Source organism: Saccopteryx bilineata, chromosome 9 (genome assembly GCF_036850765.1).
Source record: "Saccopteryx bilineata isolate mSacBil1 chromosome 9, mSacBil1_pri_phased_curated, whole genome shotgun sequence".
In the NCBI taxonomy this organism is placed as follows: domain Eukaryota; kingdom Metazoa; phylum Chordata; class Mammalia; order Chiroptera; family Emballonuridae; genus Saccopteryx; species Saccopteryx bilineata.
The window spans coordinates 1128067-1155768 of NC_089498.1; the positions used below are offsets into that span (position 1 = coordinate 1128067).

Genomic DNA, 27702 nt, shown 5'->3' on the forward strand with positions numbered 1-27702 from the left:
GAAATACGGTCCGTTCCATGAAGACTGTGGATCAGGTGAGATGCCTAAACTTCTTAGCGTGTTGCCCAGAGTCAGCCCCCAGCAAACACCAGCTGTCTGTCACTCTGGCTTTTGTCCACTGCGCTGTCCGCCTCATGAATGCAGACGTCCCGTCAGACCTCCACTTATCTGGGCCGCAGAGGGTTCCGGAGAGGGCCCGCCCCAAGCCCGCACTCCGCCCTGTGGGCACCGGCGTGGCTGTGATTGGGGAGGGGGGCACATGAGTCACAAAGCCAGAGGAGGGGGGACTAGCAGGAGATGAGGTGGCTTTGTGGTCATCAAACGGGGGGAGACATGAATGATCAGAAGAACAGGAAGGAATCATAAGGCACCTGGAATAGAGGTTTTCATCTCTAAACTATCGGTATCTACCTCGGAAGGAGCGCGTCTTTTACAAGCTCTTTGGAAACACGTCCCTGCTCTCTCTGTCCCCTTTCTTCATAAGGCATCTTCTCCTCAGCGCCCTTTGGGACGTTTCCTATAACTGAGGGTTTGCAAGGGATGACTCTGGTTAGGAAGTGTTTTATTAGAACATACATGTTTGCCACAGAATGCTGAGTGATATAATCAGCTGCTCCCTTCCGTTTTACTTTCAACGGCTGAGTGGCCAAGTTCTGATGAAACATATTCTCAGGACAGCTAAAATGTGACGGTGCCTCCGAAGTGGGCCCTGAGGTGGCAGCAGAGAGGGCTTGGGGGGGTGTGAACCAGAGAGCAGGGCCTGCAGCCTCATTTCCGTTCTCGAGGGCACGGCCAGCGTGGCGGACGGGGCTGCCCCCGCACACGGGTGGGGGACCCCGCCTGCCGTCTGTCTCCACGGAACTCGGGGCCCCAAGAAGACTGCAGGCAGTCACCAGCCTCAGCTCACTTCCTCACCGTTCACTGCAGCCACGGGCCGGTGAGAGTGCGGGTGTTTAAGTAAGAGCTGCCTCCTCGGAGAAGTACCAGTCCTTCTGTTCAGTTTAATACGAGGCGAGTGCAACAGAGCACTCCACGCTGACTCACTCAGTTTAGATCAGATGTGTCCCTCATGTGAGTCTGAAAGAGGTGAGCCAGGCTCTGCTACACACTTGCTCCTCAAAGGCCAGGAGACTTCCGTCTTAGGAACTCAACCATCGCAGTGGTAGAGCGCCAGCCCACCTTGACTGTCCTCCCTTCTCCACTCTGGACACGCCCCAGGAAGGACCGTTCTCAGGAGAGCATTTCTGGACACAGGTCCGGGCACACAGGAGAAGCGCCCATCTGCTTTTCCACCCCTCCTCCTCTCTTCTCTTCTCTCTCTCTCTCTCTCTCTCTCTCTCCCTCTCCCTCTCCCTCTCTCTTCCGTCCCCTCCCCTCCCCTCCTGCAGTCATGGCTCAATTGGAGCAAGTTGGCCTCAGGTGCTGAGGATAACTCTATGGCTTCCACCTCAGGTGCTAAGAAGAGTTCAGTTGCTGAGCAACGGAGCAGCTACCCCAGATGGAGAGAGTATCACCCCCTAGTGGGCTTGCCAGGTGGATCCTGGTTGGGGCACATGCGGGAGTCTGTCTCTGACTCCCCTCCTCTCTCACTGAATAAAAATAATAAAATACAGAAACTGAGCCATCCCAGCCAGAGAAGGAGCAGACCACAGCCCATGCCTCAGAGGAGCTGAATGTACACCACGGGGCCTGATATAAACTGCACACAGCGTCCTCGTGGAAGAGTCCTTCCTGCTCTTAGCTGAGCCTATTACATGAACCTGACACACTCAGGTGTCTGTGTCCCTGACGGCAAAGAGGCTGACGCTGCCTAAGAAGACAGACGGGAAAAACGTCTCGACTCCTCAGCTTCTGGGGCCATTTGTTGTAGGGGCAGCAGTGAAATGTTCAGTTAGGAACAGACCACACCCTAGTCTGAGAAATCAGAACCACGTGCAGCAAGCATAGAGTGCGTGATGACCACCAAACCCTTTAGCAAACCGTACCGTTCAGAACAGTAAGCGTTAGAGATGCTTCCCTGAAAGGAGCCGTTCTGAGCACGCTAGAGACGCTGGCGGTCAGTTCAGGTCCCCGTGAGGAGACGCAGGTGCGCAGATACAAGTGTCTAAGTGCATACGTGCAGGCATAGCTAGCTAAATGCGTCCACGTTTACACAGGCGCCTGTTAGAAAGTGACCATTCAGATTGATGGTGCGCCCGTTGGCGTCCCGTAGAGAGTTCAGGATTGGATGGAATTCACCCCGATAGTTGAACAATTATGGAAGAGCAGCACCCTCAGAACAAAATGACCTTTTCATCAAGTTGCAAAACATTAAAGGTTAAAAGAATATTTGAAAGAAAGTTAATGCTTTTTAAAACATTGGGGAAACTGCCATCTTTTCCAAGACACAATCACAGCGAGAGGGAGGGTGGACCGTGGGTCTGCAGGAGGTTCCTGTGGGGAGGTGGCCGTGGGCAGTGCAGCCCAGGAGGGCCTCGCCTGGGCAGCCGCCTGAGGAAGCAGGCCTGTGTTCCACCAGGCTCCGCGCTCAGGCAGGGAACCCTTAGCAGGCTGGCTCCTAATTGCAATTTTGAAGTCACATTTCTTCCTCTCGCCAGTAACGATGGCAAAGAGAGCAAATCAATGCGGGTGTCAGATTTCCGGGCTTCCGTTTTCCATCTGACCCGGAGGGTGCAGATTCCAGTCTCTACTAACAGGAGAAATAGAAATATCAGGGAGCCTCTTCCCTGTACCCCTTCCTTTAATTAGCTCCCAGAAAGGCCTGGAGGAATAAGCCTTAATGGACCTGCAAAGGCCCATTCTTCCCAGGGAGTCGGGAGGCCTGTGCCCTGCCCTGAGCAGCTCACCCGCTCCACGCACCTGCCTGCATCCTTGGGCCCATCCGACCTCACCCCTTCTGTAAGTCTTTGTCTTCAAGGGGGTCTGACCATGTGGCCGGAGGGGAGGTCGCCCAGGATTGAAGTACTATTGTGTGGCAGGCTCTTCACAGAAGCACCAACCTGTCCCCTCTCAGATGAACCTCGGGAGTACCTGAGAGGTGGGCTCTATAGTGACACACCTGCCCGAGAGCACCCAGCTAGTCACACGTTCCCCCCTGTAGGCCCGGCCCTGCCCCCGAAAGCTCCCAGCATGCATGCAGCTTGTACAAGGAAGCAGAGACTTCCAAAGGCATTTCTGCATCTGACAGAATTTTCTTCCTGAGTCCCTACTCCATGTTTAAAGACGGAGAGAGCTGCCCACTCCAGAGATGTGGATGCGGCTCACAGGGAGGGGCCGTCTGTTCCCAGTCACTTGGGGAGTTACGCCCCCACCCCCGACTGGGCGTGGCATCACACGGTCAGAGTGGCAATGCCCTGCATGTGCCCGGTGCTCCTGCACAGCAGACCCACCTGTGCTTGACCCTTCTTTGCTGCTGAGAGGGGCATTTGTCCTCATTGGGGAAAGGGACCAGCTGCCCTCTGCGTGGTCTGTGCCTCGTTCTGTGGCAAGAGGGCTGGTGGAGAACGGGCAGCCCACCCACTACGTCCGTCCTCACGGTCACTGTCCTCCCTTCTCCACTCGGGACCTGCTCCAGACAGCACCATGCCCCAGAGAGCACTTCTGGACCTTTCAGAGGGCAGTGACTCCATGACAAATTTCGCTGCTGGAGGATGACTCAGGCCCATTTTTACATCTTATTTTTCCTGGCCGACAGGGGAGGCCTGAGGAAGAGGAAGGAGGCTTGTGGGTGCCCCCCTGCCGGGCAAGGCTCCCTCACCAGGCCTTCTTCTGGCCTTGCCCTGCCTCCCAGAGAAACGCAGGGGCCCCTGTGTACCTGACCTGACCTGGCACCAGCTGACTTCCAAGTGTGTCCCCAGCCAGCCTAGGCAGAGCCCCTTCTCTTTAGAGAAGACATTTGGGAAAACCTTAAATGATACAAACGCCTTCTTATGAATTAATCCCCTATTTGGGCAACATATTTTGAAGGTATTGATAATATCTGGAAGGTGATCAGAAGTTAAAATTCACTCTCTTTCAAATTTGTCTTCCATGTGTATTTCTGAGCAGTCAGCCAGCCAGCCTGGGGCATGCTCTGATAGCCCCTGGACCGCAGGGTCTCCCCAGGGCACGAGGGTGGGGGTGGCTGCAGTGACCGACCGACTGAGAGGTGAGGGCCCTCTGGGCTGGAGCGCAGACTTGCCTGCAGTCTGACCCCCCACCCACCCACACACACCGTGGGGGCTGGGAGGAGGGGTGGGGCTCAAGGGTCCCTGGGCAGTCGTCAGCTGGGCCCACCGGAAGTCCTGTTGAAATGGAGAGAGGCCGAAACACTCACCACGCCACCGTAGAGAAAGGCAACTGCCCTTCTGAACATGCTGTGTCCTTTCAGATGAGCCCGAAGGGCCAGGGTGACCAGGGTAGCTGGCACCATATGGCGGTGGTGGCACTGGCATGGAGTGAGGGGTGCTCAGTAGACAGTTGGCATCAGATGGTCCACCCCAGAGTCTTGTGCAGAAGTCCCTACTGGGCACCGAGCTAGCGGAAGGAGCCAGGCCAAGCCGAGGCCAGTTCAGGGGTGCCTGTGGAGCCCCCTTTCACTTCCCAGAGCCCCGTGCTCTCAGCGTACCCACACTTCCTCACACGCACCGCGCGCCTGTCCCTCCTTGCTCCCCTGCGCACACTCCTTCCTGCTCTGGGGTCGGGGGGCTGCCTTCAGGATGTGTTTTTCCGGGGGAGCTTGGCCTGCCCAGGCCCAGTCACTTCTGTTCAAGCTCCTCCCAGGGGCGGGGCTCCCAGCCTCCACGGGCTTGGCCTCTCCAGGGAGGGCACCGGCCTGGGGCACCACAGCCGCCTCCTAGCTCCAGCCCCGGGTTGGGTTCCAGGCCTGCCGGCCTGCACAGCTTCCTGCCCAGGGCAGGTGGATTGGTCCGCCCCACGGTTTCAGCTCTGCTGGCCGCTGGGGAGAGGGCGGCCATGGTCTAGCTAGCGTGAAGTCAAAGGGGCAAACACACTCCTTTTAACACGCGTGGAAGGTGGGAGGTTTGTTAGAGGAACCCAGGAGCGGGAGCTGGGGGGTGGGAGAGAGACAGCTCTCCTTAAACCCTCCTTGGGTGTCACCACCTGCCTGTGCCATCCATCAACACTTCCACGTGCAGGCGCACACGCAGCCTGCCCGACCGACCCCTCGCGCGGGGCCGAGGGGCGGCCGCCCTGCCGTCCCGCCTCTAGAGGGCGCGGGAGGCGAGGTGGCAGCGCCCGCCCCCGCCCGGCCCGGCGGGGAGCCCCGGGGACTCCGCCCTCACCCGGCGGACTCATTTGAATATTTCATTGGCTGCGGCTGGTCTGGGTCAATTTATCATGCAAATGCGTTTGCCCTCGCGCCAGAGAGGAGCCGGCGCCCTCGCGCAGAGCGGCGCCCGATTGGTGGCCGAGACACCGGCATTTGTAATATTTTTCTTTGGGCATTAGAGTCATTTACCAATGCCATAGCTGCAACTCCAGGCACTGCATCACGGGCCACTTAAAGGGTTTTATTGGCAGCTTCGAAACTTCTTAACACGTTCTTTTATTTTAAACCAAGTGTCAACCAGTTTCTGATACACCCCCCCCCCCAAAGCAGCAGCAACTAAACCTAGTTCTGTCTCTCTCGAGCTGGGCAGGTTTGACCGTCCTCCTCACAGGGAGCAGAACTCGACCTCTTTGGGGTGAGCACTTGGTGGACCCAAAATGAAAAACCTTTGTGAATTCGTGTAGGGGGATGGAAGAGGGACTGACAGAAGAGAAAATACAGGAAACCAGAAGGAAAGAAGGGAAGAAAAAAGGGAAGGAGGGAGGGAGGAAGGGAGGGAGGGAGGGAGGGAAGGAAGGAAGGAAGGAAGGAAGGAAGGAAGGAAGGAAGGAAGGAAAGAGGGAAGGAGGAAAGGAAGGAGGGAGGGAAGGAAAGGAAGGAAGGAGGGAGGGAGGAAGGGAAGGAAAGGAAAGGAAAGGAAGGAAGGAGGGAGGGAGGGAGGGAAGGAAGGAAGGAGGGAGGGAGGGAGGGAGATAGGAAGATGAATTCAGAGCTGTTCTTTAGAGGAGGAAAACCTGGAATTATCAAAGCCCAGAGATCAGAGACTGTCTGCATGCAAAGAATGTAACCCTGTGACCGCCACTTTTCTAAGAACTCAGCTCTCCCAGCCAGGAAATGCGAGTAGTAGGCACCAAGTTTCAAGATATAAATGAGAAAGAGTGAGGTTCCCGCCCAGTGTCCCTCTCTCTCTTTCTCGCACCTGCCCTACTGAGAATTGTGGCTAGTCTCTTTTCCCGGTTTAGAAATTCCACAAGAAACACAAAACCGTTATGTGTAAGACAGAAAAGAGGAGTGGGGTAGGAAAAAGGGAAAAAAGAAGAGATTCTCCCTCTTGCAAATTCCCTGGCGAGTTGCTGAGGTCTGCTCTGCGGAGACCCTTGCCTCCTCCAGGTCCCCGCCCAGGAGGAGCCTGCTCAGCCTGGCATCGGGCTGCCCGCACAGCGGTTCAGACACAGGCAGGGGCCCGGACAGCTCTCCCTGCTGCCCAGGAAGGATGGGCACCCCTGCTGCCTTCCCCTGCTGCTTGCTGCCAGCCAGCGGGGTGAGCCCAACTCCAGCCATCTCCCCGCAGTTTGGCTTGGGTTGTTGTTTTTTTTTAAAGCTCCCCCGAAATGGTTTCCAAAAATCCATTTCACTCAGAACACCTTGCTGCGGCAATAATTCGAGAAACGCACCCCGCAACTCAGGGTGACGCGTGGGATTTGACAAAAGCACATTATCTGGAAACTAGGCACTCCGAGAACTTAATGTTTATCTGTGCTCCTTACACAGAAACACCAAGATTTTCATTTTCTTCAGTTACTCTTCAGTTTCCTTCAAAAGTTTTTTTTTTTTTTTTTGAAAGTTTGGTAAATGATTGAGCTTGAAAGAGAATTAATTACTGAAGAAAGAAGAATGGAGATTCATCTGGGCTCCGGGGTCTGAAGGTGCAGAAAGAAAGCACAGGAGATGGTGAGGGTGGGAGGAAAACCCGGAGGGAAGACCCGGCTAGGAGCCGGGCATGGGGGCAGAAGCGTTCCCCTCAAAACCCCGTGCCCCCCCCCCCACTGGGTGTCTAGTGTTTAAGAGGTTTATAACTGCTTGGAAATTCTGAGTCAGAGGATAGTGGGGGAGGGGAGCACCTAAGGGCTCCGGCTTCCTTGGGGGGCTGTGACAGCCAGTCAACTCTCAGCCACAGTTCTCTGTCACCCCAGTTCAGGGCCAGCCCGGCTGTCTTGTTCGCCACACCCCAGTCACTGTGGACGTCATGCTGGCCTGCAAGGGTGCTTTTTTTCCCTTTGGAGTGGAACGGTCCTGGAGGGAAAGGCCAGCATGCAGCGAGTCTACTGGCAAAAACACGGCCAAGCTGTGCCCCAAACTCCAAGAAGTATATCAAGTTGGAAGTGGCTGGGGGAGGGGACAGGGAGAGGAGGCTGGGAGGGCAGTACTGCGTGCTGGGGCGTGGGGAGCTGCTGTCATTGCTGATTCTCGACCTCGGGCCCAGAGTAGCCCCCTTCCCCCCTTTGGAGATTGCCTCCTGCTCCAGGCTCGCCTCCTGGCACTCCTGATGCAGCTCCCTGCCCTGCCCCTACTTAAGTGGCATTAATATGTGGCTCTCATTTTTGAAGGTTTATTTCATATCAAGCTGTAAAAGTTCTTGGGAGAATTTACAGATAAATTATCTGGTTCACTAAAATAAAACTACCAGAAAAAAAAAAAAAAGGAAACAAATTTCCCTGCCATGTAAATGCACTTTTAACAAACAGTTTTCTGCCTGGCAAGGTCTTGGCCTCGGGGTCCAAATCCTAAGCACCTGGACAGGGGTGGAGGTCCAGGGCCCAATTCCTGGTTGAGGTGTAGGTGGTGGCTGTGGGCTCCCCCTGAGAAGCCAGGATGCTTCCTCCCCTCTCCCCCAGACTTTGGTGTGAGCAAAAATAGGGAAGGGGTCAGACCCCAGGGCCAGCGTTCCAGGTGGGTGCAGGCAGGAGAGCGCTGGCCCTGCCTACAGACACAGGGTTCCCCAAATGCCCACACCCAGGCCTGCGCCCGCACACCTTGAAACAGGGTGCAGGCTCCCTGAGAGAACTAGCCAGTGTGCCCTGTCTTTCAGTGTGGCTGTGCCTCCCTTGGAGCACAGAAGATCCCTCTCCACGGTGTGGGCTTAGGCCCCTGGGGTCCCAGTAACGCAGCCCACCTTGGCTACCCGTATGAGATCCGCAGCTTTGAGGACGCCTTCTCCCCTGAAGTCTGTTTCCTCTCTGGCCATTCCAAATAAGAATAAGAATGTGGCTCCGCCTCATTTGGACCGGGCAGTCAGTCACCTACGCCCGGCCCGAAGCCCCACCGGAACCCCACCTGCGCTGCCTCCAGGTGGTGACCTGATTGCTCCTACCTGGCGCCAACTTCCTGATTCCCGCAGGGCAGGCTGCGGTCAGATCCCGGCCCCTGCACTGCGCACTAGCGTAGACCGCGCCTGCTTTCCACTTACTGCCCCTTCGGATCTCCTGGTGGGCTTTGGGTTAGCCAAGGGCAGGCACCACTCCCGTCGGGCTTCCTGGGGGGCCTGGGGACTCCGCGGGGTTCTTGAGTTCCAAATGCTGGAGTTGGATTTCAAACTCCTGACCTGAATATGCCGCATTTGGCAACATCTGCACAGAACAGCTCTCAGCGCCCTGCCGTGGAGGAGGGGCGGGGTTCCGCTGGGCCCTAGGCTCAATCTTGGGGCTCAGGAGTTGTCTTCACAGCCTCTGGGGATTTTCTGGGCTCTAAACTTGCCAGATTGGGGAGAAGGCCAGACAGCTCCCTGCAGGGTAAGCCGCTAGAGGCATTTGCCACTGGGCAGCTTGTGTTCCTCCACTGCTCCTCAGCCTACCTTTCCTCCTTGTATTTTTCGGGATTTAAAATTATTCCCAGAAACAGAGCACTTCTCAGAGGTGGGAGCATCTAACTGGCCCCGGGGGTGGGGTGGGGGTTACTTTGTGCCTGGCTCTCAGGCTCAAGTTAGGTGCTTGTGTGTGCCAGCGGCAGCTGTGGTGGCTGGTGGCTTTAACTGGTGCCTGCAACCCTTCAGTGGGGTAAAAGCGTTTCTGTACAGTGTATCTCCTACAGAAGTGTCCGCGGTCTCCGCAGGCCTGCGGGACGTGGTGCGCGCAGCGGGCCCCTGAGCACCTGGGTTCCGCCGGCCGGGTTCCTGCTTCCCGCGGAGGGAGCCCCGCCCACGCTGCCGCTGCCGTCTCTGTCCGCCCTGGAGCGACGCAGACCTGGGCGCTTGCCCGAGAGCCCTGCCTGTACCTCTTCTAACTCTCGAATTGGGGAACCAACAGAAACACAGGTGTTGATTGACTGGTGACGTCGCCTTTGAAGGTCAGAACTCACCAGGCCCCAGGCCCGAAATATCTGCAGTAGAAGTCCAGTCAGGTGAGATGCAGGGTACAGTTGCCCAGCAGATGTCCGAGCTCTTGCATGGCCTTTCCCCCGAAGTCCTTAGGAGGAGGATAAAAAAGGTCCTTTGGCTTCGCCAGACTGGTCAGGGACAAATATGAAGCTGTTTGTTCTCTGGACCATACAGGGGAGGGGTGTGGGAGAAGTGGAGGAGAGGCAAAGGCAGATGCCGCAGCCACACCCCGGGTCAGCACTTCCCAGAACGGTGCTGGGAGCTCAAACACAGGGCCCTACCCTGGCTCCCTCTAAATAACGTGAACTACAGACCTACGGCCACCCCTAAATGGAGCCCTTGGTTCTCAGTTGGATTGCGTTTTCTTCCGCCTCACTCCTCACTGTCAGGCCTTGTCACAAAGCAGCCAGGCATGGCCTGGCAAAGTTTTAGCTCCAGTCTTTCTGGCAAAGATCTGTCTGGCGACTTCCACCGCCCGAGGCTCGGACCAGCAGCGGAGAGTTTAAGCCCCTGCATTCAGGTGGCATCGTGCTTATAACTGTGCCCAGTGAGGGCTTGGCGAGCCTCCGTCGTCCCTTCTCCCCTGCACCACACCCAGTCTGCAGAGGACTGAGAACTTGGTGGGATGCAGGGAGGGCTACAACGACATTGTCCCCTCCTCTACCCTATCCCCAGAATGGCTTGCAAAAGTAATCCCGTTCTGAGGTTCCGGTATGAGAAGGGGTGCTGTGGCACAAGGGGTTCCGTGGAGACCAGCGTGCCGGCTGTTCCAAGCGGGGCCAGGCTGCTGCGTGGTCGCTGTGTACACTCCGCAGAGCCCGCGTTGTGCGTGACGGCTGTCGCTGCGATGTGCAGCTCACTGACACTGATGGATGCACCAATGGTTGGACAGACAGATGTTAGGGCGGATCGCACCGCGCACTGCGCGGGAGCGGGGGAGGGCGAGGCCTCGATCCCGCGGTGGCTGCGGGTGGCACCGAGACCTGAGTTCAGGCCGTGGCCGGCAGGGGGAGGGGGCGGAAGGAACCAAGGTTTAGAGAGCAGCTCGGGGAAGGAAAGGAGGAAAGAGGTGGAAGCACGAATCTGGGCGAAACTCTGCCTTCCGTGCGTGGCGCCCAGCGCACCGCAGCCGCCGCCACCGGCGCGCCGGAGTGGGTGCTTGGCCCCGGGAAGATGAGCCAGGGCAGGAAGAGCTGACCTCCTGCGGCGCCTACTCACCGCCAGGCGAGAGGCGCCCAGCGGCGCGACGAGACCCGGGAGGCCGCGGGCGGCGTCTGCCAACTCACCGTTTTCTCCTTCGCAAGAACCGTTTCACTTCCCACGGCCACGTCTCCCGGACCTGGAGGGTCAGGGGCTCCAGCATCCGCAGGCACCCACTGCTCGCTGTGCCCGCCCCCGAGCCCGCCCCGCGCGGTCAACTCCGGGGCCGCCGCCGGCCGCCTAGTCCCCGCCACCGACCAGGCCGCGCGCCCCGCCGCGCCGAGCGCTCCCGCGCGCCCGGGCGCAGAGGCGGCTGTTCCGGCCGGTGGAAGCCCGCGGCACCACCGTTTGCGCGGAGGTCTGCGCCGAGCCCGAGCCCCCGGGCCGGGGCAAGCGGGGGCGGCGTCACCGGCAGGGTGGGAGCACGGGCTCTGGGTCTACAAGGAGAGAAGCATGCCTGTGAAGTTTGAAAACAAACTTGCGAAAACAATCACAAAAGGAAAATAAGGAGGAAAGGGGGCAGAAGAGGGAAAAGCAGACTGAAAAAGAAACGCAGGGAGGAAGAAAAGGAGAAAGAAAGGAAGGGAGGAAGGAAGAGGCCGGGCTGGCAGCCCCGGGGCGCTCGGGCGGTCAGTCCCAGGGCGCGGGCCCCCGCCCTCCGCGCGCAGCCAGACGCGGCCCCGGGGGTGCCCGGAGCACCAGTAGGCGCCCCTGGGAGCAGCGGCGTCCCCGGGACAGTGGACAGTGGGCCCGGCGGCCGCCCCCGCGCTCCGCCACCGCCGCCCGGCAGCGCCCGAAGCCAGCCCCGCCGCGGCCGCCCCATTCCCGGCCCGCGAGCTGCCCAGGGAGACGCAATCGAGCCCGCAGCGCATCGATGCGCGGCTCCGGCTCCCACTCCGCCGCCGCCGCCGCCTCCGGGGCGTCGTCCCCGTGAGCCGTGGCCCACTCGCACCCTCGCGGCCGCCCGTAAGTGAGCCCGCCCCGCCCCGCTGCCACCGCAGCTCTGCCAGGTTCCCCGTGCGGGGCCGGCCCGGAGTCAAGGCGACCCGATCGACCAATCAATAACCAATTTCTTTCGCTCAGGACCGCGGGCAGGCTGGGTGCTGGGAGCGGTGGCCCCCTACTCGGCGGCGCCTGGGGCGGGGGATGGGCTGGGGAGCCCGAGCGCCTTCCCCCGCCCCTGTCCCGCCCTCGGATTCGCGGATGCCCGGGATGGGGGGCGCGGCCAGGCGCCTAGGGGGCGAGGGGCGTTGTAGGGGACCGCGATCTTCCCGGTCTGGAAAGGAAACTTGCAGGCACCCCTCCCACTGCGACCCCCGGGACGGGCCAGGAAAGTTTGTCGGGATAAAAAAAAAAAAAAAAAAATTGGGGGAAGTGGCGGCCGTGGGTCCCTGGGGAGTATCGGGTGGCGCGGGGCCTGAGAGCAGCCCCCACCCACTCCAGCCCGCGGCCGCCTCCTCCCTCGAGGGCGCCCGCCCACGGCCTTGGCATCCCCGAGGGGTGCCGGCCCCGGCCCAGGACTGAGCTCGGGGCGCGGCGGGTGAAGAGCTGAGAGGCCCGGGCGGGGCAGCTGGGGCGGCCAGGGGGCGAGGCCGGGTGGGGAGGGGGCGGGCGGAAGCGAGCGCCCTGGGACGGAATCCGCTGGGCCCGCGCCGCGTCCCTGCTAGCGCGCATGGGGCGGAGGCAGAGGGGCGGCACCCCGTCCCCGGACTGGGCGGGGGTCCCGGAGAGGCCGAGGGCCGAGTGCGGGGGCGCCGCGCCCCCGCGGGCCGCGAGTGACACGATCATCTCCTTTTCCTTTAAGCTTGCCTGTTGCCGACGCCGCCGCTCCAGCCGCGCCGCGGGCAGAAGACTGGACCGCTGAGCCCCGGGCCGCGGCCGCGGCCGCAGCGGCGCACCCCTCGCGCCTTGACCCTCTGCCCGGGGGGCGGGGGCCGGGGCACCACCGGCCGGGGCAGCTCGGAGCTCCTCCTCCCATCCGGGGCCCACCTTCCCCCCTCTCCCCGCCCCCCCCCCCCGGGTCAGAACCCCGCGCACCTCGTCTTGGGACCGGGCGAGGGGGGGGCGGGGGGGCAGGGCCGCTGCTCCTCCCCGCCCCCTCCTCCTCTGGCCTCCGGAGCGATTTGTCAAACTTCCCATTCCGCCGGCAGCGCGGTCCTCCCCCCCCCCCCGCGCTCCTCCCTCCCGCGCCGCCCGCGCCGCCCTCCTCCTTCCCTCCGCACGTTCGGGATCGCGGCGGAGCGCAGAGAGGGGGGGACGCGGAGAGCCTGGGCGCAGCGGCATCCTGCGGGCGGCCGCTCTCCTCTCCGGGGGGGAGGCTGAGAGCCGGCCCGCCTCGCCCCCCCGCGGGCCCGCCGCCCCTCCCTCCCGCTCCCCAGCCCGGCAGCGGCGGCGCGGCGGCGGCGGCAGTCGGCGCAGGAGCATCATGCCGAGGAGGAAGCAGCAGGCGCCCCGGCGCGCAGCAGGTACGAGCCGCTTCCCTTCCTCCTCTCCTCCTCCTCGTCCTCCTCCTCTCCGTCCTCCTCCTCTGCTCTCTGGGTCTCCTGCCGGCGGCGACCCGGCTCGCGCCCGGCTCCTCGCTCCTGCCTCTGCCCGCGCAGAGTAACTCCGGGCACGGGCTCCCCGCTCCGGGTGCGTGCGCCCGCCTCGCGGACCCGGCGCCCCCCCCCCTCCATCCCGGACACCCGCCGCGTTCTGCCCGCGTCCTGTTCGCACCCACTTGGGGCATCGGGCGGCAGCAGCCAGGCGGTTACTGATCCCTCAGTTCTCTGGCCATGGAAGGGATGGGAAGGAGCCCTTTTCTGTGTCGTTCTGTGGGGGGCAGGCGGGTCACCTGAGTTCCCTGGGACTCCTTCTGTGTCCTCCGGCAGCTGGACGATGAGGGACTTGTCCGGTGTCTGCCTTGGCGAAAGAGCCACCCAGTGAGAGAACAGTCCCCTTCGGCCACCTTACCGCTCACCGGATTGAGTCTTCATTTATTGGGCCCAAACCGGGCTCAGTGGTGGAAACCAGAGCGCACAGGGTCTGCGTATTGTCAGATGACTGTCAAGTCCGTGTGAGGTGCTGGCGTTCCCTTCACCCTGGCGGTCTCTCCTGACCCCCACCCCTCCTGACAGTGCTTCTCCCACCCTGTCACCTCCTGGCACTTAGTTCTGGGACGCGTCCGAGTACTTTCTTCTTCTTCTTTTTTTTTTTTTTTTTTTTTTGCCAGGAGTGTCAATTCCTGTTAAGACTAAGCTTTTTATTTTATTTTCTTTCTTTTCTGGAAAAAGCCTCATTGAAAACCAAACCAAACCCACACACATAACATTATTTTGCAATAATGTCAGTTGGGGGCATGTTGCTGGAGGAAGGGGTGCTGGCCCCTTGCCACCCTTGATTTGATGACTGATTGATTGCCTGTCATGCTGCAGCCTTTGATCTATTCATTCCCAATAAACATCAATAAATCACTGGCAATGGTGAGGCCAAGCTCCGTGACGTCACCAGGGCCCTGTCAGCGCAACTTCGGGATTTGGGGCTGACTGCTGAGAGGACCACATATGGACGGGATGTATTTTGATGAGTAACACTCAGATGTGCTGAGGTTCAGAGGCTGCCTGAACGGGAGAGCTAAGGGAGGTTTCTTTCTTTCATTTTCTCTTCCGTCCTTTTCCTTTGGTGGAAGAAGGGAAGGCCGCGTGAAGGGGTCAGGACACGGCCTGGTGCCCGTCTTTGGTGAGGGTCTCGTGTCTGTGGTCATGGCTCCCGGCCAGGTCCACGGTGCCAGCTGCACTGTCCGTGGAGCTCACACATTGGCAGTGCCCTGAACTGCTTAGAGAGGGATACAGGGAGGGAATGCTAGTCTTTCTTCTCTCAGAAATGTACTTTCCTGATTGTGGCTTAAGGAACCCTTAGAATGAAACAGCTTTGGTTTGGGGCATTAGAATTCAGGTTTTGCTCTCTGGGCCAGTGAGGCCCACAGTTAGGAAGTTTGAACATCCCAGCAGTGGCTCCAGGAAGGGTGCCGCCTCTCAAGTCAGCTCCTGGCTCATGCTTCTTGACCATACCACCTTCTACTTTGGATTCCAAGCTGAAGAAAGAGAGTCCCTACCCACAGGAACCTCTGGAAGTTTGGAGGATTCCTGCACAGAGTTGGGCAGTAGGAGTGTGTTGGACTTCTTCCAGTCTCCGGAATATTTTCCTTTCTCTGTGGATGCCCGTCGTAAGGTGTCAGTGCGCCTCGGCCCCACAAGCCCCATGTGATCAGCTTACACTGGGTGTAGAACTCTCTCCACGGTTGGTTTCGCTTTTCTCTCCCCACCTTGCCAATCCGACACTTTTAATACGATAACCTTCTGCTAAAAATATTAGATAAGAGAGAAATGTACATTTTCAAAGCAATCTGTTCGCTAAATTTTTTTTTTTTTGTACCTTTAAAAAAGCCAGCCAGGAAATTTCAGATTAGTTAAGAAATATTCATTATATAAAAACTTGACTGCACGACTAATAGGAGATGGAAGAATGGTTTTGCTCTATCAAAATGACCCGTCAGAACGACTTTGTTTCATATTTGATTTAATTGTCTCTTTCCTGACAGGCACATTCATCAATAGCTTAATGGTCAATCAGAAGTTGGCAGCGTTGAGAGCTTTCTTTCTTTCCCATACCCTGGTTTTGGATTTACGTTATCAGAATGCCGCTGCCTAATGGACATGTGGAGGAGGGTTGAGGAGATGTCTGAAGGGTGACTTATTTAAGAAGAGAGGAGGAGAAAAAAAAAAAACCAAACACCCTCCACATTAAGGCTGGTGATAAGTATGCACAGGCCAATAAGTCAGATGTGTGAGGTTTAGTATTTTATTTTATTTTTTGCTTTTTTTGTTGTTTGTTTAGACGGATGAGAAACTTCCCGTTTTCTCCCATCTTTTTTAATTCTCACAGCTGCAAGTTATAAGGTTCATGCCTGCTTTTGTGGCGGCTTGGGAGTGACGACACATTGATTGCTTTGTACTGAGAGAGAGAGAGAGAGAGAGAGAGAGAGAGGAAGATGTCTGCTGATTGGTAACTGGAAATCCAGTCCCCAGCAACCTTGAGAATCCTCGAGAATTTTCCCCCCCCATCCAAACTGAAAGGTCCGCTCAGCCATAAAAAAAGAAAAGTTGTTTTGCCAGCTTCATTAGTGTTCACCTAATTAGCTGTAAACCTGATGGATTCCTGACAGCTTTAATGATTGGAGATGACAAGCTCTACGCTGTGTCATCCAGCAGAATTAGGTTTGCAGCTAGTTTGATGTAATCAAGTTGATATTACACAGTCCTGGCTGCCTTTAGTTGTGCATTAACTCAATTTTCTGCTGCAGGTGACAAATGGGCTTTGGTACCTGGATAATCATGTCATAGGAATTAGGGTCCTCTTAATGGTCCGGGGTAGAATAGCAACCACAAGAGCCGGCGAGCCGGGCGGAGGCGGCGTGTGCAGACAGGGCGGGCACACAGGTGCGGTCAGGTCTCTGGGCCGAGGGGAAGCATCTCTCGGCGGGGCCCACGCAGGCTCCAGCAACCCCTGAAAAGACAGACTTCTGTCTTCTAGGGTCTCCTTTTTTATTTCTTCTGATAGAATGTATGCGTGGCCCAGTGTCTCTTCTCACAGGGAGAGAGATTTCTTCCCCTGCTCGACAGAGGCCTGGGCAGAAGTGTCCTTTCTCTGGGTGTGTGGTTCCAAAGGGCTGCACTTCTGTGCTGGACAGAGGTTGCTGCCCGCGGAGGCTGAGAGGAGTGGGCCGCGGGGGCTGGTGCCATCCAGGCAGAGGGACCGTTATCCCTGCTCGAGTATGACTCTCCCCTGTGTATAGTGTTTGTTTTTAAACAGGTGCTTTCTTTAAAAAAGAATTTTTTTTTTAAATACCAGGAAAATAATTAGAGCAACACTTATTAGCTGATAACACTTGATTCATTCGTATTCATTTTCTGGGGGAAAATGTAAAACCTTAAAATGCCATGGCCTAAACTTTAAAAACTCCTCCATGAACAACTTACCACTGACCTTTGGAGTGGTACTCGTCAAACGAGATGGACCTTCCGTGGGTTTTTTGGGTGGTGCCGTCCCCAAGGTGAACCTTCAAGCATCTTGACTTTTCCTAAACATGTCTGGACCCTTTCGAGCCTGCTGGTGTAGCAGATGGCTGCGTGCCCCCAGGAGCAGGGTGGCTGCGGTGGCAAGGAGACGAGGGTTCACGTTGCCAGCAGATGCGGGCGTGTGGGTGGCCCAGGACCACTCTCCTCTCCTCCCCGAGTCTTGTCCACGTGCCTGCCGGGCAGCTCCGGGGAGCAGTGTCTCCCCGCCCTCGGGAAGCCCTGGAGCACTCAGGAGGGCCCTGCAGCTCAGTCCTGGGGAGGTGTTTCCTCTCCACCCTGCTACGGGCTTCTCCCCTGGACAGGTGTCCACCCCTGCGGCCAGGCGACCGGCTGCTGTGGGCGCTCTGTGATTCCCCCCTTCCTACAAAATGCGAGAAACACGGCAGCCTTTTAAAAAAGGAAAAGTCAAGAAGATGAAAGAGGAAACAAAGAGGGCAGGAGGCGAGGATATTCCCTGGACGTCCGCACGGGGAGAGAAGCTTCCAGAATTGGCTGCTGTGCCCCCATTATCCTGACAACTGTCAGTTACGGCTTCAGTGCTCTCCAGGGCCACACTTGATTGCGAGCGGTTGATGTTGTCATTTTGTTCTCAGTTTTGCCTTGAGCGCGCTCATAAACGGCAGCGAGACAGTCAATAACTGATGTATCAGCAGTTACTCCCGAAATTGCCTCACAAGTCTGCATTTTCCCTCTTTTTTACTAAAGATGGTTTTTGTAAAGTGATTAGAATGAGAGGTGACTGCTCACGGCCAGGAAACCCAGGTGAGACCCCAGCACTGAAATCCTTCCTGCTTCCCCCTCCACTCCGGGGGGTTCTGGGAAAAGGAGGGCCCGTCCCTGCAGGCAGCAGCGTGCCTGCCCCTCGCTGTGTGTGCTTCCCGGGTCCCCCTGGTCCCCCTGTGTCTGCGTGGTGGGGCAGCCAGGGCTGCAGACGCCGGCGGGAGCCAGGGGGAGGGCCGCAGCCCCTGGGTCCTGGTGCAGCACAGCCATGTTTAATCCGGTAACGTGAGCAGGTCACAGCTATTCTGCGTGCAGTCTGGGCGGCTTTCCTGCCAGCCCATTTTTATTCCTGCCTGTCACTGGACAAACTGTAAAAATAGCTTTGGTCTTGTAGTTGAAAAGAAAAAAAAAAAAAAGTAGGGTGCGTGTCTCCCCGTCTGTGTTCATAGTTAGAGAGCCAGGTTCTCCTTAAGCCATTTTGTTGCACTCGGTAGCAGTCACCCCTCAGCCATGGAGGGAAACAGCACAGCCCAGGGCAGAGGCGCCAGCCCGGGACCCACTCAGGTGCGAGTGTGCGAGTGTGTGTGTGTGTGTGTGTCTGTGTTACTTCTCCTCCAAATTGTGGTTTCTCTGTCTGAAGTTGAAAACGCAAGGTGAATACAAGATATTGTATTTGGTAACAATGATGGGGGACTGCTACATGCAGACGGATAATGTGCACTTGTAATTAGACTCAATAGACAGGCAGTCATTCTTAAATTCTTTGACACATGCATAAAATAGTCATATAATAAGATAAGATGACAATTTTATGTTAGGTTGATAAAGTGTCCCGATACATGCATTTAAATGTCTGTAAGCCTTTAAAAAAATCCAGACAGATTAATTCTCGTTTCCAGTATTTGCAGTTAGTCATTAAATTAATTTTTAAATCCTACTAAACAATGGCTATGAATTTGTTCTCTTTTTTTCCCTTACGGATTTTTTTTTCTTTTTTCCACCTGAATTGTAAGGAATGGATCTATAGACTTGGTAGCTCTCTCTAATTTTTCAACATTTGTGTTAAACATGGATGTAAAAATTCAGGTTACTGTTTGTGACTGGAGTAATGCTATACATTCTTGGAAGTAAAAAAAAAAAAAAAAAAAAAAGACAGAAATAGAATATAATCTTCTTGTGACCTATCATGTTCTAGGTTCAGGAGTCTTTACTAGAAAGATTATGTAGTGTCCTTCGCCAAATATTGAATATTTTATAAGCTCCACTTAAAAAAGAAGACGTTTTCAAGCACATACACTTGATTCGATCAGCACTTAGATTCTTGGGTTTAATTACTTTCTATTCTGTAAATTATTTTAGTCTTTCAGCAAGAGCGGCCCAAGAGAGGTGTTGAAGGGGCGAGAAAGCGTTTCCGTAAAGGTCACGGTACCTGGCCCAGTGGGTTGACCCTCTCCTCACCTCGCTTCCTCAGAGGGGCCAAGGTGAGGCTCTGGAAGAAGACGTTCAATTTGTTTGGGCTTTAATGATAAATTATTAATTCGTACTGTCAGGACACATGTTATTAATTACGGTTGTGTTTTCTTCATTCAGAGCAGCTGTTGGGGAACAGGGTGCGTTCAGACTGTTTTCGGGGGAGAGGCAGCAAGGGGCTCACAACTTGTTGTCATCGTACCTTGCTTTGAGGAGAAAGGATCGTGGGGTGGGGGGGGGAGGGGACGGGGCGCAGGGGACAGAGAAACTATTAATTCTAGACCAAGATGGGCGCTGGCCAGGGCTAAGTAACACTCAGTTTTTAAAAAAGTAGGCCTGACTCGGAAGGCTCTGTGTGTCCAGCTGGGACGGTGAGCTGGAGTCCACTCTGGTCCGGAGCCCAGCCTGGGATTGGCTGCTCTCGTGGTCTCCCTACCCCGGAGTCGACCGGAAGGTCATGGCCGCCGGCTGCCGCTAGTGGAAGGCACAGCCCTCTGCGTGTCTGTTCCGGGCGCTGGAACCCAACCTCAGCGGAGACCCAGGGGCTGGTGGGCAGCACAGGGTGAAGCCGCTGGGATGTTCGCTTCCTTCTGATGCTCCGTCCCCATCATTAAACCCGGTTCCTCTGTGTTCCGCTGCCTCTGGATTCTTTGAGAAATGCATGTTGCATAAAATAGGCAATTTTTAATGAACAATTTAATGTAAATGGGTTTTGAATTTAAATTAATATTAATGAAGCCTTGAGTGAATTTATTTTGCATACGTAAAGACTTGTAAGACTTCCACCCCTGTGTTCCCCCCCCCATGTAGTCACAGTGGTCCTGCGGATTAACCAGCCCCCCTTCGAAAAGACTGACACTTAAAAATTAAATTGATTTTATATGTCCAACAGTGCCAACGTATCATTAGGCAGAAGTGTTACTTCACGTCAGGAAAATAGACCTCGTTTCCTGCTCACCCTCTCGGTTGGTTCCCAGGGCCCTGTTCTTGCTGTGAGCCGCTGCTGGTTTGGCACTGCTGCTCGGAGAGACACAGGCCACCGAGAGTCACCCCAGTCAGGAGGCTGCCTTCCGCTTGCCTCTGATGCATTATGTATCCCGGGATGATGGGAAGTTCTGTAATTAATTCTGTTAGATGTAATTGCTATAATCACTCTGATGTTACACATAATAAAGGTAATGTGGTAAGCATATAAAAAAATATATAAACACCTTATTGTAACACTCCTGCTAAATTTCCTTCCCGTCAAGCCCGGTTGGTAGACGAGTGGCCTTCGCTCGTTCTGGTCGTAGGTGACCATCTCCTCGTGCCGGTTGTTCGTGGATTGATATTCCAAAGGGGAGTCCTTCCTTCGAAAGGGTGGGCCTTGCTTAGAGGGAGCTCCACGCTGGCTGCCCGGGAATCTTAACGACCTTTTTCTTAAGGAGGTGGCTAATTACGAAAAGGTGACTGTTCTTTTCTGTGGAGGGGAGAGGTCAGCACTTCAGAAGTGGGCATGGCGTGAGGTGGGAGTGTGAGGTGGGGGGAACGGGGGCACAGAGGATGTCATATCCCGGTGAGGGTTACGGGAAGCGCCGTGAGTGTGTGTGTGTGTGTGTGAGAGAGAGAGAGAGAGAGAGAGAGAGAGAACACCAGCCTGTGCTTACAGGGAAGCAGAGAAAGCCACCTTTCCCTCTCAGTGCAGCAGAGAAATTAGCACAAAATACGTGCTTTGTGATCATTATTACTCTACACCTTTTTGGGGGGAGCCTGTTGCATGACATGCCGGGAGGTGGTTCCCCGTCAGGAACCTGACTGATATTTGAGAACCTCCCCCCACACACACACACTGGGATCCTTCTCCTGTCCCGGATCCAGGCCACCGTAGGACATGAGAGAAGTTTGCCTGAGACTCCAATCACACAGCCCTCGTGGAAGGGTTCCAAACATGTGTAAGTGATTCTCTGCCAGTGCGGCTCACAGAACGTGGTGGAAGGTGTGATGGGAGAGGAAGCTTGTCCTTCAGCTCCTCCCTGCGCGCGTCCCGGGGTCAGGCGCGCACAGGGACCTGGGCGACACCGTCCTCGGCCATGCCCTGTCCCTCCTGTGACAGGGACACGGGGCCCAGGACCCAGAGCTAGCCTGCCAGTTTGGATGTGAATTCTGCACATTCATTTTCATTCCTCTGTGTGTTTTTAAGTGACCGAGTAGATAAATTAGTCTAACACAGAAACAAAATAGGAGAAAAATGTATGTGTGAGAAGGGGTGGCCAGAGGCCGGTGGGAGGAAGAAAAGGTGTGTCAGGCTGGTGGGAGACGGGAGATGGACCGCGACAGCCCTCCCCTCGGAGGAGCCGGGTCTAGCCACAGCTCCCGCGGACCCGACCTGGGCAGAGCAGGGCAGTGCAGCCCAGGGGCCGGCAAGCCCTGCCTCCTGGGTGCTGGGCCTTGGGCTGCTCCCGGCCTGCCAGGTGAGCAGGGCCGGCCCAGAGGGCCCCTGGCCTGGGCCCGGGGCCTGGGCTGCAGCCACCAGCTGTCCCGGCTGTCTCCCTGGCGGGTTCCGATGGCGAAGATGATAAAAGGTCTGAGAACTCCGTAGGCCCTGTAATCAGGGCCAGCGCTGACATCCTTCTCAAGTTTGACAGCTTCTTCCTTTTCTCTCCTCACGGCCAAGCCTGTCTCCCCTGCGTTTCCCCGCCCTCCCCTCCCCTCCCCTCCCCTCCGCCCACCCCTTCCCTCCCTCCCTCTCCTTCTTTCTCTGTCTCTCGTTTCATGTTCTTGATCAGCCTCAGATGCTGGGAATTATTTTTTTTCGGGCGGGAGGGGGAGTGTTGCCTTAGGTTTGTGGGTTGGGCAGGTGTGAGAGGAAGTCTGTGTTTTTTTTTTTTTTTTTAGTTTTTTTTTTTTTTTGTACTGTAGGCCTGTTGCTAATTAATGTTCCTGCATAAGATTCTGTCGGAGTTGAGTAATGTTTTTGATCTTTATGCCTGATAACTGCATACTTAATGAGATTTCAAAGCTGTGAGTGCAGCTCCCTACAATTATTGACAGATGCCTTTTCTTTGCCATTGGGTTCAGCTCCATAAATCCTCCCGCCATAATGAGGTTCAGTGGTGCCACCCTGGCAGTGAGCTAATGAAAGGGGGAGGGAGCCGCTCGTGGCTGTCTGACACATTTTTTCCCTTTAAAATTTACTATGCAGATGTCAAGCTGTGGGATGATTACTTCAAACATGCTAATTTTTATCTTGCTTTTGTGTCAGGCCTTTGCCATTAAAAAATAAATAAATAAAAGGAGGATGAACCTTACTTACCCCCCCCTTCATTCACTTTATTTATTTATTTTTTTCCCCCACCTCTACGTCCCGTGTTTAATAACCGGGGCGCGGGGTGCCATGGCTGGGGGCTCTCTGACGGGCGCCCGGCCTCTCGCAGGTACCCGGTGGCAGAGCCCCGCACCCCGCTGCCCCGGGCGGTGGGCAGGGCAGGGAGGAGGCAGTGCGGCTTCCCCGGGCCTCCCGTCAGCCTGCCCTGAGTGTGCACTTGAGACGGTGCAGCATTCATTTCAGAGTTGTGAGCAGATCCTGGTGGGGAAGAGCCGCGCTGTGCCAAACAGTCGATTTCCTTTTCAGCGGAGTCATACATCACTGACCCACCCTTCCCTCCTGACAGAATGACACATGTCATTTATCATGCAGGCCCCAGCCAGACAGCGGGGAGGGAGGGAAGCCCAGTGCTGAGCGCGGCCTCCTCCCCGCGCGGCTCCGCGGGGCTCGTGGGAGGAAGCCCGCGGCTGGGGGCCAGCGTGGAGAGGGCGTGGAGAGGGCGTGGAGGAGAGGGGAGAGGGGAGGGGCCCGGCGCGGACGGGCCCGCCCACGCCGGCCACAGCTGTCAGTCTGTCTCTCTGTCCGTCTGTCCGCCTGCCTGCCTGCCAGCCGGCCGGCCGTGTGGCCTGATGGGCAGAGGTGCCGAAGAGGCTGTGTTCTCTCTCTTGGCCTGCGCCACCACGCTGTTGGGCCTCTGACGCTGTCCTGTGCCCTCTGCGTGTCTCCTCTGCCCTCTTCCCTTCCCTGGGGGTGGGAGTGTGTGTGTGTGGGGGGGCACAGACGCCCGGGGCTGACAGGTATCACTCAGGGCCCCCGGCTCGTGCGGGGTGGTGTCGATGAATCTCAGGGCCCTGGCTCCACATGACTCAAACATGCGTTCCTGAAGATGGATGTTCCTCAGGAGAAGATGGATGGAGGGAGCCCAGCCCGGGGTGCCATTCATCATGGTGAATATTATTTAGACTTGCCGTGTAAACCTGTAACGGGAGAGCTGGACGGGCTGGGGCAGGGCCGGGCCCGTGTGTGTGTGTGTCCATCGATTGGCCTTGGGCTCTCATTGTGGCTGACCGGACCCAGGCCCTCCCACCGACAGAGCAGAAGACACCCCCTCAGAAACGGGGAGTGGGGGAGGTGAAGTTTGACTAATTTTCAAGGACACAGGGAAAAATGAAGTATCCGTTTGACTCGAAAGCGAGCAGGACCTCACCTCTCTCCCTCCCCTGACAGGGACGGTCACGCGGGAGACCTGGGAATAGAAACAGAGCTGTCGTCCCCAGAGCCAGGACCCTGGGCTGATTTTTAAAAACTTTGTGGGATTCTTTAAAAAAAAAACAAAACACCAAAAACCCAAACAACAAAACCTAAGACAACCTGTCTCTGGAAAGCTTAGCACAGGGTAACTGTGCAGGAAACGCCGGCCGGCCGGTCAGCAGCCTGCGGACGAAGAAACTCGCCTTCCCAGGCTCAGGAATACTCCAGATAAAACATGGTCTCCTGCGGCTCTCTGCCCCGGCTCCCAGCAGCCTCCTCCCCTTCTGTGTCTGCACTCCGTCCCCCTCCGGGCCTCCCCAGTGGACCCCGGCCAGGACTGATGTGGACAGCTGTTCCCAGGCCCGGCCGTCCGCTCAGAGACGCGGGGACGCCCCACCTGCTGGAGGCACACGGGCAGCAGGCTGGCTCCCGGAAGGGGTCGTGGCCACTGCGGCGGGGCCCACTGGCCGCCCTCATAGGAGGAGGCGGAGAACCTGCCGGCCTCTCTCCCGCCTCTCCACTAGGAGCCCCCATCGCGCACATGGAACCGGCAGGCGTCCTGCTGAACCTGGGGCTTGATCCGGGCGTGCTCCTGAGACACGGGGCTTCCTGTGCGACTTAAGAGTGTGGATTTTAAAAACGATGGGACAGAAAGTTAGATGTGGTCGTTTTTTTATCCGGAGAGATGAGAGTCTGGAATGGCTGCTGCTTGAACAAACTTTTCCCCTGACGCGTGAAGGTGGAAGTGTGGCAGCTTCGGGTGGGCCTGTCTGCGTTCAGTGTGAGCGGCCTGACGCTCTGCACGCTAGCACGCCTTAGAGTTCACCCTTCAGAGGCCCAGCTGCCGCCAAAAGTCAGGTGAAACCGTACGCAGAGCCTTCGTGGGTGCCCGGAGTCGCACCTGACTGCGGGGAGGCGGCCGTGTGTCTCGCTGAGACTTCCTGGCAGAGGGCGAAACTTGGGTCCCCTGCCCGGGCACCGGGGCCGTAATTGGAGGACAAGTGCCCATTTGCAGGAACCATTGTAAACACCTTTGATACAAACGGCACCGGCCCGCTTTCACTGATTAGAAAAACTTTGCTATTAATAGGTGCAAAGTCCATTTCAGGTATAATTGGTGAGGAACGGAGTGCACTCATGGGAAGAAATCTTGTTTTGTTTTTTGTCCGCTTTTCTTCTTATCCCCTCTCCTCAGTTTTGTGGCTGGAGACATGATTTATTGCAGCCATCCATCTCGGGGCTCATCCATCACCCCCCGGTTGCTAGGAGATTGTGGCAGCAGCTGTTTGCTCTGAATCAGACAGAAAAGTTGTCAATCATCAAAGGCAGGTGAATAGCATTAGAAACACGCTATTGTCAGACGGAATAATTAATCAGAGGGAGAAAAGATAATTAAAAAGATATGACCCTTGCAAGTACTTGCTCTGGGTTGCCTGGAAAAAAAAGAGAGAGAGAGAGAGAAAGGAAGAAAGAAAGAAAAACTGCCTGGTCTTTTCTGGACACTTAAGCAGCTGAAGGCTGATAAAATATGCAGTCTGCAGTGCATAGTTTTTAATTAATTGAAAAAGGTTCAACATTCAGAGACGCCGCCGGAGAAAAGTCCCGATTATGAGCAGAAGTAATATTTATTGTTTGTACGGAGGGCCTGACACAGAGTCCTAACTTTCCGTCACAAGTCCGCAGCCTCCCTGGCTGGAGGAGGCCCAGGCTGGGGTCTTCAGGTGGTCTCCACAGCTCCGCCTCTGGGCTCCGGCCCCCCCCCCCCGGCCTGCACGTGGGGTTACGCAGAAGAGCCTTGGACCCGGGGGACTGGAGAGGTCCCCGCTGACCGGGCTGGATGGACCCCAGGCCCGTCTGCAGTCGTGGTGGGCCTGGAACAACTGAAGTTCCTAGATAACAAGAGTTCGTTGTGTAAATAAAGGTGGGAGGCTTGAAAAGCATGCCGTGAAGTCCACCTTCGGGGTCCACAGGAAGAGCCCGGTGTCTGTCCCTTCCCCTGTGGGGACATGCGCTGAGGGGACATGCTCTTGGTCCCAGAGGAAGATCTGTGACCCATCTCGGAGTGGCCCCAGGAAGTGCGTTCGTGACTTACATCCCCTCTGCTCACCCAGCATCACTTTCTGAACGGACCCCCAACTACAAACCCAGAAATAATGCTGGGTGCCCATTTCGGTCTAAAACACATGCGTGTCGTAGGAAGTACAGCCTTGCCTTTCCTGAAGCTGAGATATTCCGGAGAAAGCGGAGAAGGTCTGAAGGACGAGGGGGAGCGTGGCGTGTCTGGAGTTGCTTCTCTGTTAAACAGGCTACGCGCCCTGAAACACAGCCTCTCCTTTATTTTTGGATGCTCTGCTTGGTGTTCACACCATTCTCTTCCCAAAGAATAGCAGGACTTCTAAAATTATCAGGAGAAAAGGCCTGGATATTAGAATTCAGGAGAAGGCAGAAAGCAACACTCTTTTGGGGTGGGGACTCGGTTCTCGGAGCGCACTGGCTCAGGACTCGGGGGGCTCCACCCCCAGCTCCCTGGATGTGGAAGTTCTGGGGACTCGTTGCCAAGCACCCTGGGGGGTCCTGGGGTGGTACCTCAGGTGTACGTCCACCTTTTCTGTGTTGCACTGGGAGCCCAGTAGGGGTGAGAGAGAGAGGGAGAGAGGGGTGCTCAGATACCTCCCGTCGGCTTGCTGGATGCCTACGGAGGGCTCCCCTGTCCAGGTGGCTGGAGGAGGTATTCTTATTCAGAGCTGGACCTCCAGGACATGGACGACTTTGACTTCAAATTACTCCTGGGGTCCTTGAGTGTTCCCTTCGGAGCTCTTGGGTGTGACTGGGGGTTCCCTGACAACGCAGCGGTTGTTGCTGGCAGCGCCTGGCCCAGCGAGGCGGTGGATGCCTGGCTGGATCTGGTGAGCCACAGTGAGATGGCCTGGGGGGCTCGGGGGTGTGTGTGTCAGGAGGCCTCCCTGTCCCTCGTGAGACCCGGCTCTTTGGAGACGGGCAATGAGGGTAATTCCTCTCCCCGTTTCCAAATAATCACCAGGAAAGCACGAGGCTCATGTCGGCCAGAGCAATTCCACAGCACGGCAGCCTCTCAGAGAGGCTGGTTTGTGAAGTCACAGGAAAGATGCCCAGTGTCTGTGCTGCTGCAATCAGACTGAAATTTGCTTCCTCTTAAAAAGGACAAAGTCAAGGAGGAAAGGCCTCCTTCCAGTCTGGAGAAGCTCCTCCCGACCTTTCTCCTGAGCTGTGTTCAGGTCCCCTGCCTGTTCTCCCAGCTGGCCCCAGGCGTCTGTGCTGGTGACTCACACGACAGGAGAGAGGGGAGGGTTTGGTTCTGCACGTGCACGTGTAGCCCGGGATTCCGGTTTCTCGGTGCCTGGATCACTGCTCCTGTGAGAAGGGAGGGGGTGAGCGTGGGTCTGCTGTCTCGAGGAGCAGGCCCGGAGGGAGGGAGCCGCCGTGTCCGGGGTCATCTGTTTGCGCGAGAACGCCACGTCCGCTTGACGTCTGAGTGTTTTATCTCAGTGATACGAGCCCCCCTCTTGCAGTTCCCGTGAGACAGGGTTACTTGGAAATCGTTCTGGGTCTCCCTGATCCAGGTGCAGGCCCCGCCCGGCCAGCTTTGCCTGGAGCACAGGGCGAGCTGGGTACACAGGAAGCACAGGGAACCAGGGTAGAGACGAGGAGGACAGGTCGCCCACCACAGACACAAAGAACACAAGTTAACCGGCCTGACTCCCTGTGGGTAGAGACAGGCTGAAGCCCTCACAGGACCTCGGCCACAGTGGTGGTGGCTCCTCTGCCTAAGAAAATCTGTAGAAGGGGGGACAGGGACTCAAGTGTGAGAGAGACAAGGACGGGTGTCCCACTGGTTTCCACTGGGTGGAATGTCCACCTTTCTGACGTCCCCCTTCCCTCCTTCGTTTGTGCTGTGGTTCATACATGTCTGTCTGTCTGTCTGTATATGTATATCGGATGGCCACATCCGCCCGTGTCGTACACGAGGCCGCGGTAGTGGTGTTTCCTCCCGCTTCTCCGTGTGGAAGAGTAAGGCGTCGTGGACGCTGGGCTACCTGACTGGTGCCTCCTGGGTGCGGAGGTGACTAAGTGGCTGAACAAGCACTCGGTCTGCGGACAAAGGGCACTACGTGAAACGCCAGCCAGTTCTTGGTGCCGGGCACCCCGCACCCGTGGCTCACCCTGGGTCTGGGGGCGGAGG

At 56.7% G+C, this 27702-nt stretch overlaps 1 protein-coding gene across 1 annotated transcript in view; it reads left to right on the plus strand.

Moving 5' to 3' along the window:
• Positions 1-12853: 12853 nt before the first annotated feature.
• TSHZ3 (teashirt zinc finger homeobox 3) overlaps positions 12854-27702 on the plus strand; it is a 68114-nt gene continuing 53265 nt past the window's right edge. The window contains exon 1 of the mRNA XM_066243577.1: positions 12854-13087. Within this exon, the coding sequence (XP_066099674.1) occupies positions 13048-13087 (40 nt within the window). The 5' untranslated portion in view covers positions 12854-13047. The remainder of the gene's footprint in view (positions 13088-27702) is intronic.